General features: G+C 44.8%; 1 protein-coding gene across 1 annotated transcript; it reads left to right on the forward strand.

Moving 5' to 3' along the window:
- Positions 1-1,163: 1,163 nt before the first annotated feature.
- Positions 1,164-13,180, forward strand: LOC123066558 (glucan endo-1,3-beta-glucosidase GIII). The gene is made up of 4 exons (XM_044489612.1): positions 1,164-1,230; positions 1,357-1,532; positions 8,966-8,969; positions 12,429-13,180. Exons 1-4 carry the CDS (start codon positions 1,164-1,166, stop codon positions 13,178-13,180), a joined length of 999 nt encoding a protein of 332 aa, XP_044345547.1.
- Positions 13,181-13,463: the final 283 nt, after the last annotated feature.

Below are 13,463 nucleotides of genomic sequence, written 5' to 3' on the forward strand. Positions count from 1 at the left end.
GATCTTTAGAAGGATATAATCGAGGAGTGGTGGGCATGGAATGGGCGACAAAACTAGTTTGTTGTTGTATGTTTGATGTTGTATTGTTGAACTATTTGTTGTATTGGAATATAAACTATTTGTTTGAGTTGCAATAATAATTGAACTATTTATTGTTGATTTTTTTTGTGTGTTTGATCTTTTTGGGTGTGTAAACAGTGAGAAATGTTGTTTGTGTTGGGCGCGCGCGCTGGAAATTTAGCGCGCCTACTGCAGCTATGGCGCCGCTCCATCTTTTGCAGCGGCTGCAGGAGCAAGTGCCCTGCTGCGCCAAAAAAAGGCTATTTCTGTGCTGTAAAAAAAATTAGCTCGCCACGCACATGTTGGAGATGCTCTTAGGGGTCATATTTGTCCAGCCCAATGGTAGATGCTCTAACTTGCTTTGGTTGCCTATTCACAAAGAGTAAGGAAAAAGGGAAGAAACAAAAAACTTGCTTCGGTTGCCACGATGATCAAGGGCTATGGTAGACTAGTACAGTTGATTCGATCGGGTGTGAACCACCACCACTCTCAGTCCAGGTTGATAACACCCGTGCCACAAGGTACACACAGATAATTAGCTTAGCTAGGGGGTTAGTGGCAACTGGCAAGGAAGCAACAAAGCACGCACTGTGGAGGCCACCATCAGCCTCTAAGACGGGCCAGGTCAGGGGTCAGCGCGCCGTGGAAATTCCACGAGCCAGCCAAGCTCTGTGTGTCGCCAAGCTCTCTCCCAGCGATGGAATGCGACCTGTACCGGCACGTCGACGACCTCATCGCTCAGACGCTCACGGACGGATCGAGTCATCACCGCAACGCGAGTACCATAAAATATGGCCGGACTAGATGGTGACAACCGTTCAACCGGTTTCCACAGACCAACGAACAGGTTGCGCCGCCGGCCGGTCTCATCCCATTCCAGCACTACACATGCAGTAGGTGCTATGGAAAATGGAAACCGATAAGAAACTAATAATGGTGTATTATTGGGCCAAACTGCCGGGTAGTTCTGAGAATTATTATTGGGCCAAACTACCTGGTAGTGCTGAGAATTTTTTTTGTATATAAGACACGAGTGTGCTTGGTACATTGCATCCCAATAAGGGGGAAGGCACCTCAAAGATACACAGACATAAGCGAGGAGGATGGCAAAGCAAGGTGTAGACGTTGCAGTGGCGCTTGTCCTCGTTGCCTTCGCAGCATTTCCATCAGGTTTATTTAGCACACAATATGAAGTGCTTCATTTGTACGTAGTATTTGGGCGGTGATTACTTGCTGTACCTAACGCAACAAATCAAACTCATTACCTCTTGCATGCCGCATATTTTGTTTTTCCAGTGCACTCCATCGGCGTCTGCAACGGCGTGCTGGGCAACGACCTGCCGGCGCCGAGCGACGTCGTGAAGCTCTACCAATCCAAGGGCATCAACGCCATGAGGATCTACGAGCCGGAGGGCAACGTCCTCAAGGCGCTCAGCGGCACGGGCATCGCCGTCCTCATGGACGTCGGCAAGGCGCTTGTTGACACACGAACACGTCACGTGTACCCTCGACGCCGGGGGTGATGCACCGCAGCTCACGTCGAAGGAGACCCGACCGACAGCGCGATACGCAAGACAGTCGACGGACGCTTTTGCAGACCCGAAAACCCTACACTCCCGGGAGGGACCCCGTCAGGGAGCGCAGCGGCTATGGGCTGCCCTAGGTCGATTCGCTCGCCCCTAGAGCCTCGAGATTCGCAGCTCTCAAACACGAAGAACAGCGAAGAACGAGAGAGAAAAACGATGGAGAGATAAAACGTAGACAGGAAAAAGTAGTATATAGATTTGTTCGATTGTGTGTTGTTCAATCGGCCGTCACCCCCAACATATATAAGAGGCGGCTGGACTTCCCGTACAAGTAAAGGATTCATCTAGGCTTTCCTTACAAGAAAAATTACATCAATTCGCGTCCTAGAGTCCTAGTTCTATTCCAACTCGGATTCAGTCTGAATCTGGCCCAACTTCTGTCTTCCTCTCTGTGCAGGCCGCCGAGCCTCCATATGACCTCCGATCGAGATGGCCCAAATATCAAACTTGTGCGCCTCGATGATACGAACAACTCTCATGTTGATCACTTTTTCAAATAAGGCCATCTTAAATACTTTTCGAGGTCGTCTTTACCTTCCAGTCGGACTCGGTCTTGCAGTAGACTGAATTATCCGAGTCTTGTAGTGAATTTGTAGGCCATATACTATCTCTGATGATGATGACTCCAAAACCAAAGTTTACCGTCTTGATGATACGCACAACTTCTGTATTGAACACTTCTTCATCCGAGGTCATCTTGATAAACTTTCGGGCACATGTTCAGTTTCACTCGGATCCAAGCTCATCCACTCGGATATTAGAGACTTCCACTCGGACCATCCGACTCGACCTTTTCACTCGGAAAACAATCTTTCACTCGGATGACTATATTTTCACTCGGAAGACAAACTTTTACTCGATCGATAAGTTTTCACTCGACCTTTTACTCGATCGTTAGGTTTTCACTCGACCTTTTACTCGATCGGTAGGTTTTCACTCGACCTTTTACTCGATCGTTAGGTTTTCACTCGACCTTTGACTCGATCGGTAGATTTTCACGAACTTTTACTCGATCGGTAGGTTTTCACTCGACCTTTTACTCGATCGGTAGGTTTTCACTCGACCTTTTACTCGATCGGTAAGTTTTCACTTGACCTTTTACTCGATCGGTAAGTTTTCACTTGACCTTTTACTCGATCGGTAAGCTTTCACTCGACCGGTGAGTTTTCACTCGGATGGTAAGCCTTTCACTCGACCAAAAACATAGCCTGATCTTGATTTGTCTCCCAGGTCTCATACGACTTCGGATTGAGACGAATTATATATGAAAATTGATCGGCTCGACGAGACGAAACTTTCCCGTGTTGAAGTTTTTCCGATTCAAGGATTTCTTAAGGACCGAATTGCTCACGCGACCCATCAGACAGGGTGTCTGGTACTTCGCGCCATATTTCCATTCTGCTTCGGTCTGCAGTGTATTGCCTCTAACTTTTGCATATGAACTCGGATTGAGATGATTTATATATCAAAATCGATCGCCTCGACGAGACGAAGACAATTCTTTTAGAATACTCCTTCATCCGAGGTCGTCTTGAAGGCACGATCGGCCGAAAACCACTCGGAATATTGAATTCTGTCACTCGGAATACAATTTCGGCCCCTAAGATGGAGTCGGACGATGATAACCTAAACATCAAAGTTGTTCCACTCGGCGATGTGAAACTTTTCATGCTGAAAACCCTTTCACTCGAAGCCATCTCATCTTCTTTTACACTGTGCCAAAATCTGATGTCAACACATGCCCCCCTGTTTTTTGGCAAAGCTTGCACACCGAAAAATAATATGCACGGTGTTTGTTCTAAGGACGATGTCAATACTCCATCGGTCATTTATTTTCTTAGGGCGATAATTATATATCGGCCATTGCCTACTTAGGCTTCTTGCCACACACTCGGGTGGTACTTCTTCAAATATTTTCCGTTGAGAGCTCGGGGTAACAATGCCCCTTGTATTGATTCCACCAAATATGAATTTCCGGGAACAATTCTTGTAATCCTAAAAGGACCTTCCCAACTTGGAGACCACTTCCCGAATTTTCTATCTCTTGAACCAATCGGCAGAATCACTTTGCAGACGAGATCACCAACTTGAAAATTCTTCAACTTAACTTTCTTATTGTAAGCTCTTGCAACCCTCAACTTGTCTCTCTCTATGGACTCCAAAGAAACCAAACGTTTATCGGCAACTTCATCAATATTGTCCATCATCAAGTTATAAAAGTCTACTGCCGATAAATCATTTTGTTTGGCTATTCTCAAAGCATTCAAATTTACTTCTACTGGTAAAACGGCCTCTTGGCCATATACTAGCTCATATGGAGTTACCTTCGTAGCACCATGCCTTGAAATTCTATGTGCCCATAAAGCTTCAGACAAAAATTCATGCCATCTCCTCGGATTATCCTCAATCTTCTTCTTGATGAGCTTGATTAAGATTTTATTGCTAGACTCGGCTTGTCCATTAGCTTGGGCATACTATGAAGAGGAATTGAGCAACTTTATATTATAAGATTCGGCAAACTCTCTGACTTGGTGTGACATAAAAGATGAACCTTGATCTGTAGTTAACATTTGAGGAATACCGAATCTATGAATAATGTGTTCGGTTATGAATTGAATTACCTCCGTATGTGTCATGTTCTTGAGAGGTACTGCTTCAGACCATTTAGTGAAATAATCAGTTGCCACCAATACGAACCGATTCCCTTTTGAGGAAGACGGGTGGATTTGTCCAATGAAATCTAAACCCCAACCTCTGAAAGGCCACGGTTTGATAATAGGATGTAACATAGCAGCAGGAGCCAATTGAATATCACCAAACTTTTGACAAGCTTCACACCCTTTATAATATCTGAAGCAATCGTTAATCATAGTCGGCCAATAAAACCCAACACGTCGCAATAACCATTTCATCTTGGGAGCCGACTGGTGAGTGCCACAAATACCTTCATGTACTTCTCCCATAGCAACTCTTGCCTGGTCCTCATCCAAACACTTTAGAAGAACATCATCGACTGTTCGGCGATAAAGACCATCATATCTCATTGTATACTTGAAAGCCATACGCCGAACAGCCCTATCCACCCTTTTACTCGGATTGCACAAGTAATCAACAATGGGCTTTCTCCAGTCGGAATTATCACATGCACTAGATTTTTTGTTAATGGCCGAATCAGTGGGTTCAGGTTCGGCCTCTCCCATATTGGCAAGACAAGACATCGGCCTTTGAGAGATATGAAATATTCCATGATCAACATGATATCCAGATGCTTGCTGTGCCAACTCATTTGCTTTCCAGTTATCATGTCTAGATATATGTGCAATGCTAAAACTATCCAAAGTAAAAATTATATCTAGACATTTATCAAGATAAACATTAAGTGATTCGTCCAAACACTGAAAGACTCTGGATATTTGCTGCACCACTAGTAACGAATCACCGTAAGCCTCAATATGTGTAACACCTATAGCAAGCAACATTTCTAGGCCGAATAACAATGCTTTATATTCGGCTTGATTGTTTGTGCAAAAATATTCTAAGCGGCATGAGGCTTCAAAAACAGCACCATGAGGAGATATATAAATAATACCAACACCTTGGCCATTGCTACAAACTGAACCATCAAAGTATAATCTCCATGGCACTAATGAAACAAGGTTCATATCAACATCATGCTTGTCATTAATCCGATGTTCAACAATGAAATTAGCAACAATTTGGCCTTTCATGGATTTTAGAGATTCATAAGCCAAATCATATTCAATCAAGGCATAAGCCCACTTGCCAATTCTACCACTAAGAACTGGCCTATGCAACATGTACTTAATGACATCGGATTGACAAGCTACTACACAAGCACTCGGCACTAGGTAATGTCTCAATTTTGTGCAAGCATAATATAAGCATAGACATAGTTTTTCAATAAATGTATACCTTGTCTCGGCGTCCAATAAGCGTCTGCTCAAATACGTACTGGCATGCTCTTTTCTTTCGGTATCTTGAGTCAAAACAACACCAATAACACCTTCCTCTGCTGCGATATAAAGCTTAAAAGGCTCTCTATGCTTGGGTGCTTTCATCACCGGAGGAGTGCACAAATAATTCTTGATCATATCAATGGCTTCTTGTTGTTTTGCCCCCCAAGTGAAATCAACGTCATTCTTTAACCAAAGGATAGGAGTAAATGCATCAACTTTCCCTGACAGATTAGCTATAAAACTTCTCAAATAATTGACCTTGCCAAGGAACTTTTGCATATCTCTCTTGCATGTTGGAGCCTCCACTTTCTGTATGGCCTCTATCTTTTTGGGATCAATTTCGATGCCATCTTCATGAATAATGAAACCCAAAAATTTGCCAGCTGACACGCCGAATGCACATTTCAAAGGATTCATCTTTAGTCCATACCTTTTCATTCTTTCAAAAGCTAAACGCAAATCGGCCAAGTGAGATTCAAAAGCATCCGATTTGACAACAATATCATCAACATAAACTTCAAGTATGATACCGAGTAAATAATGAAAAATCAAATTCATAGCCCTTTGATATGTGGATCCATCATTTTTTTAATCCGAATTTCATCACTGTCCACTCAAATAAACCAAGGAAACCAGGACATCGGAAAGCTGTTTTGTACATGTCCTCTTCAGCCATAAAAATTTGATTGTATCCGGCATTACCATCTAGAAAGCTAATAACCTTATGTCCAGAAGCATCATTAATAAGCATATCGGCTATTAGCCTGGGATACTCATCTTTGGGTGTAGCCCTATTCAAATCTCTGAAGTCAATGCACACCCTCAACTTGCCGGATCCCTTCTTCTCCACTGGGACAATGTTAGAAATCCACTCGGCATACCTGCAAGGTCGAATGAAATTAGCTTCAAGCAGTCGACCGATCTCTTCCTTGATCTGGTCATATGTTTTCGGATTGAACTTTCTGGTCGACTGTTTATAAGGTCTAAAACCGGCCTTTATCGGCAACCGATGCTCCACTAGCTCTCGGCTCAACCCTGGCATCTCATGATATTCCCATGCAAATCAACAAACATATTCTTTCAATAGCTCGATTAATTTAGCCTTACAATCGGCTTTCAAATTTTTGTTTATAAATGTCGGTCGAGTGACTGAACCATCTCCAATATCTATCTCTTCTAATGGATTAGCCGATGTAAAACCTTGTCCAAGTTTATCCATGTCATCCAACTCCTCTATAGACTCGTACATATCGTCCTCACTGGACCGATATTTTACAAGACGTTTTTGTAACCACTCGGAATTAGGATCCATTTAAACATATCATACCTTGGAGCCAATTGCATTCAGTCGGCTTTAAAGACACGGGCACAAAACCATTCTTGGTCGCGCTGAGAAAATCAAACTCTGATAAGTCACGTCCCGTCAAGCAAGTAGCACTGGGATGTTGCCAATCCACCGATGCATCGACCAAAGCAACACATGCCGAGTTATCCGCATGAATGACTTCCACTTCATCATCAACCCACTGAATCAAAAACTGGTGCATAGTGGATGGCACGCACTGGTTTGCATGAACCCAATCACGGCCTAGTATAACGTTGTAGTTACCTTGCACCTCAGCGACAAAGAATGCAGTAGCCAAAGTTTTGCTTCCGACTGTAAGCTCCACATACATCACACCTTTGGCTTCAGTTCTCTCTTTGCCTTCAAACCCGTTGAGCACTATATTGGTCTTGATCAATTCTTCATCAGGCAAACCCAATTTTCTAAAGACCGAATAGGGCATAAGATTTACCACAGCACCACCATCAACAAGCATTCGACTGAGTGGCGATCCATTGATATGACCTCTGAGATACAACAGTTTCAAATGTGTTACTGGTTCTTTTGGCTTCTCGAATATTGCGTTTTTAGGGCCAAAATCCAGTTGAGCCACTTCCCCTTCCTCATCTACAGCACGAAACTCAGCAGGTAAGTAATATACCATATTGATATCCATACCTTCATGAACCGGTGTAGACTCATAGTCCAACATATCAGCCTCTTCTTCAAGTAGATTGACCGATTCTGAAATCTGGTCGAGTGAAGGAGAAGTAAGAAGTGTTGCAGACGATGTAATAGTTGTCGCATCGTCCTCCTTGGGTGGTGTAGGCACTTCTGTGATAGATGTAGAAGCTGATGTAACTTGTATTTGTTTAGGCCTCCATACTTGTTTTGCTGGAACCATGGGCCGAGTGTCATTGAACAACTTATCCCTTTGCTTCTCGGCCTCCTACTCTGCCATCTATTGACTCCTTAACCTCTGTAATTTCCTCTTCTGTGTCTTTGTTAGCCCTGGAGGACACCACTTTGGTCGAGTGTATTTAGCATCTCTTACCTTTACTCGGCTGGTGCTTGCTTCATGGTCATTAACCGAGTGCTTTGGCACGATAGCAAGTATCGGCTCAGTCGAGTGGTTATGCACAGTCGGCTGCTGTATGGGGAATGTTTCGGTGCCCAAGATAAGTGAGTCAACATCCATTTTCTCCTTGCCTTTTCCCGATTCAACTGCTGCAACACTTGGTGACTTAACACGCCATTCTTTTCGACTTTCCAAATGCATGAAATTTCCACTCGGGCGCACCTTTTTACTCGGATGGAATCCACTCGGATGGGCGTCACTCTGATGGAATCCACTCGGATGGAACTCAATCGGATGGAATCTACTTGGCCACATTTTTTCACTTGGATAGCTTCCACCTGGGTGCATTCTTACACTAGGATATTTTCCACTCGGTCGCATATTTTGACCAGCCGACTGATAGTCACCGATGTTCAGTCGGCCATTATATGAGTAATCAAGTCGATTCCACACAGATTGCCTCTGATCTTCTAAAAACTGCGCCCTTGGTCCACTCGGTTTCACATACTGACTGAATATATCATCTGATGGTGACCTTGGTCGTTTCAAGTATGATGTCCGGTCAGAGCTGGAACCAGCCGACTGATTAACATATTTGGACAGCAACATATCAAAAGTTGACTTGATCCACTTGCGTTGCACTTTAGCTTCATTCCTCTTCCATTTGCCAACTTCTAGACTCTTAGGCTTGACAAATTTAACTCGAGTGTCCTGCTGCACTTGTGTTTGCCCCCCGAGTGTAGGATTCTTGATGGTGATCTTGATCACTTCCTTGCCATCGGGTTGCTTATCAAGCACAACATGTCTCCCCAAAACCTTGTCGCCCTCCTTGTCTTTCCTGGGCTCACCAACAATGACATTAGCTTTATTAGCAGATTCGGCTACCTCCGGCCGAATGAGCAGCTTCTTCCCTTCTAAATCCATGGTGTTCATTGGAAAGGGCTGTTTATCAACTTGGATCTCAGAAAAGTTCAATCGTCCGTCATTAATGGCCGATTGTATCTGTCGTCGAAAAACATTGCAATCGTTAGTAGCATGAGAAAAAGAATTATGATATTTGCAATAAGCACGCCGTTGCAGCTCTTCAAACGGCGGTAAAGTATGAGATAGTCTAATAATCTTAGCCTGCAGCAAAGCATCAAATATTCTATCACACTTAGCAATGTTAAAAGTAAACTTCATATCTTCATCACGATTCTTATGAATCGGTTTCAGATCATTGCAAGTAAAGGGTTTGGCCTTAGATGGCCAAACAAATTCAGTAGCAAAAACATCAACCTCATCGTCCGAGTGATCACTATCATATTCCACCATATTCATCTTTGGACGATCGGCTTTGTATCTATGCACTTCTTTGAGATCTTTGCTTCGGCTTTCCTGAGCCAAAGCCCTTTGTAAGACTTGGTTAATATTTAAGAACTCATAGCCTTCTAACTTTTCTCTAATGGGAGTTCTCAAACCACTCAGCACTAGGTCTGCCAAGTCTCTCTCGGTTATCACCAAACTAAAACATCGGTTTTTCGTTTCTCTGAATCTCTTGATGTAATCGGAGACTGATTCATTATGCTTCTGTTTAACCGATGTTAGATGTGACAACTTGAGCTCATTGTCGCCGCTGTAAAAGTGATCATGAAATTTCTGCTCTAGCTGCGACCAAACTCGAATGGAACCATGTGGTAAAGAAGAAAACCATGAAAATGTGGTACCAGTTAATAATAAAGGAAATAAACGCACTTTCAACTCATTTAGTGAGCCTGCCTCACCTAATTGTGCTAAGTATTGACTAACATGCTCCCATGTGGTTTTTGTGCCCTCTCCATTGAACTTAACAAAATCTGGAATTTTATATCCTGGAGGGCACTGGATGGCATCAAAGTATTCGGGGTACGGCTTTTGGTAAATCCGATTCCGAGGTAACTCAACCCCAAAATTCTCTCGAAGCATCTTAGCCATCTCCTCTCTAAGATTAGCTAGACCATCATCCATAGTGGACGATGAAACTGGTGGCAGTGGCATAGGAGGAGTAGGACTACTAGTTGTAGGTAGGAACTGTGGCATGTATGTCGACCCATAATTTGCTAGTGGTCGAGTGGTTGTAGCTGTAGGTAAGGTTGGGTTCGGCGATGCCACCGAACCTGGCATGCTCATAATAGGATTAATGGGTGCAGGCACAATCTGATTTGTTTGGGTAGGATAATAAGCCATCGGCACGGGAGGCGCCGATGCAATAGGTAAAGCCAGATTAGGGTTTTGCACACTAGCAGCTACACCATCATTACCACTAGTCGATTGAGATGTATTGTTCTGAGCATTAGTATTTTCTATGAAAGTTTGATAGACTAGATTGTTACCATCAGCAATACGACTTTCAATCTCAGCCCACTGCTCAGGAGAAACGGTAGTACTCACAGAAGGTTTAACCTGCTCGGCTTGAAGAGGAGGGAACTTGATTTCTTCAATCGGAGTGATGTTGCCTTGGCGATCCTTCTTGAACTTTGCAAGGAACTCCTGCAAATCCTTCTCTTTGCGCGCCTTCTTGTACTCCTCATAGACTTAGCGATGATCGTCCGATATCTCATCAAGACTGGGCTTAATGATGTTATCGGCGTCTACCTCAGATGGCTTTGGAAGATCGGACATGGCGGATGATGATGATTGATCTTCGTTCCCCAGCGGAGTCGCCAAAAAGTGTGTTGACACACGAACACGTCACATGTACCCTCGACGCCGGGGGTGATGCACCGCAGCTCACGTCGAAGGAGACCCGACCGACAGCGCGATACGCAAGACAGTCGACGGGCGCTTTTGCAGACCCGAAAACCCTACACTCCCGGGAGGGACCCCGTCAGGGAGCCCAGCGGCTATGGGCTGCCCTAGGTCGATTCGCTCGCCCCTAGAGCCTCGATATTCGCAGCTCTCAAACACGAAGAACAGCGAAGAACGAGAGAGAAAAACGATGGAGAGATAAAACGTAGACAGGAAAAAGTAGTATATTGATTTGTTCGATTGTGTGTTGTTCAATCGGCCGTCACCCCCAACATATATAAGAGGCGTCTGGACTTCCCGTACAAGTAAAGGATTCATCTAGGCTTTCCTTACAAGAAAAATTACATCAATTCGGGTCCTAGAGTCCTAGTTCTATTGCAACTCGGATTCAGTCTGAATCTGGCCCAACTTCTGTCTTCCTCCCTGTGCAGGCCGCCGAGCCTCCATATGACCTCCGATCGAGATGGCCCAAATATCAAACTTGTGCGCCTGGACGATACGAACAACTCTCATGTTGATCACTTTTTCAAATAAGGCCATCTTAAATACTTTTTGAGGTCGTCTTTACCTTCCAGTCGGACTCGGTCTTGCAGTAGACTGAATTATCCGAGTCTTGTAGTGAATTTGCAGGCCATATACTATCTTTGATGATGATGACTCCAAAACCAAAGTTTACCGTCTTGATGATACGCACAACTTCTGTATTGAACACTTCTTCATCCGAGGTCATCTTGATAAACTTTCGGGCACATGTTCAGTTTCACTCGGATCCGAGCTCATCTACTCGGATATTAGAGACTTCCACTCGTACCATCCGACTCGACCTTTTCACTCGGATGACTATATTTTCACTCAGAAGACAAACTTTTACTCGATCGATAAGTTTTCACTCGACCTTTTACTCGATCATTAGGTTTTCACTCGACCTTTTACTCGATCGGTAGGTTTTCACTCGACCTTTTACTCGATCGTTAGGTTTTCACTCGACCTTTGACTCGATCGGTAGGTTTTCACGAACTTTTACTCGATCGGTAGGTTTTCACTCGACCTTTTACTCGATCGGTAGGTTTCCACTCGACCTTTTACTCGATCGGTAAGTTTTCACTTGACCTTTTACTCGATCGGTAAGTTTTCACTTGACCTTTTACTCGATCGGTAAGCTTTCACTCGACCAGTGAGTTTTCACTCGGATGGTAAGCCTTCACTCGATCAAAAACATAGCCTGATCCGTGTTGAAGTTTTTCCGATTCAAGGATTTCTTAAGGACCGAATTGCTCGCGCGACCCATATTTCCATTCTGCTTCGGTCTGCAGTGTATTGCCTTTAACTTTTGCATATGAACTCGGATTGAGATGATTTATATATCAAAATCGATCGCCTCGACGAGACGAAGATAATTCCTTTAGAATACTCCTTCATCCGAGGTCGTCTTGAAGGCACGATCGGCCGAAAACCACTCAGAATATTGAATTTTGTCACTCGGAATACAATTTCGGCCCCTAAGATGGAGTCGGACGATGATAACCTAAACATCAAAGTTGTTCCATTCGGTGATGTGAAACTTTTCATGCTGAAAACCCTTTCACTTGAAGCCATCTCATCTTCTTTTACACTGTGCCAAAATCTGATGTCAACAGCGCTACCCAGCCTCGCCTCCAGCAGCTCCGCTGCGGCCGCCTGGGTAAAGGCCAACGTCTCCTCCTTTCCGGGCGTCTCGTTCCGCTACATCGCCGTCGGCAACGAGGCCATCGACAGCGCCGGCCAGAAGACCATCCTCCCGGCCATGAGGAACGTACAACGGGCGATCATGGCCGCCGGCCTCGGCGGCAGCGTCAAGGTGTCGACTTCTGTACGGTTCGACGTGGTCACCAACACCTTCCCGCCCTCCAACGGTGTGTTCACGGACCAATCATTCATGGGGCCTATCCTTGAGTTCCTGGCGAGCACCGGCGCACCGCTGCTGGTCAACGTCTACCCCTACTTCGCCTACGAGAAGGACCCGCAGAACATCCAGCTCAACTTCGCTACCTTCGTGCCAGGCAGCACCACCGTGAACGACAAGGGGCTGACATACACGAACCTGTTCGACGCCATGGTCGACTCCATCTACGCCGCGCTGGAGAAAGCCGGCAGACCCGGGGTTAAGGGGGTCATATCCGAGAGCGGGTGGCCGTCGGACGAAGGTTTCGGGGCGACGGCGCAGAACGCTCGGGCGTATAACCAGGGGTTGATCAACCACGTCGGCAACGGCACGCCCAAACGGCCCGGGCCGTTGGAGACGTACATTTTCGCCATGTTCAACGAGAATAAGAAGGACGGGGAGAAGAGCGAGAAGCACTTTGGGCTGTTCAATCCGGACATGTCGCCGGCCTACTCAATTACTTTCTGAATGCGACAAGCGCTGGATACTTCGCGTTCGAATAAGCTGCCTGGCAATGCAAAATGCATGCATTTGAGTCAACCACTCGTGTGTGTTATGTCTTCTTTCCTTAAAAATGTCCCATAAAACACGTCAAAAATGAAAAGAAAAGGACTGAAATCCACTTTGCCATATTTTACTCTCAATTTTCTGTGTCAATTTTGCCCTGTCTATTCATTTTTTCAGCCTTTTTAACACAGTATAGACGTAACCGCTTATATATACGCGCATACACTCATCCCTATGAGCACCT

The sequence above is a fragment of the Triticum aestivum genome, chromosome 3B, assembly GCF_018294505.1.
Source record: "Triticum aestivum cultivar Chinese Spring chromosome 3B, IWGSC CS RefSeq v2.1, whole genome shotgun sequence".
Classification (NCBI taxonomy): Eukaryota; Viridiplantae; Streptophyta; class Magnoliopsida; order Poales; family Poaceae; genus Triticum; species Triticum aestivum.

Bases quoted from the DNA above. Each gene is read 5' to 3' on its own strand.
- LOC123066558 (XM_044489612.1), top strand. From the start codon at position 1,164: ATGGCAAAGCAAGGTGTAGACGTTGCAGTGGCGCTTGTCCTCGTTGCC. The intron at 1,231-1,356 runs GTTTATTTAGCA...TTGTTTTTCCAG, and splicing joins CTTCGCAGCATTTCCATCAG to TGCACTCCATCGGCGTCTGC.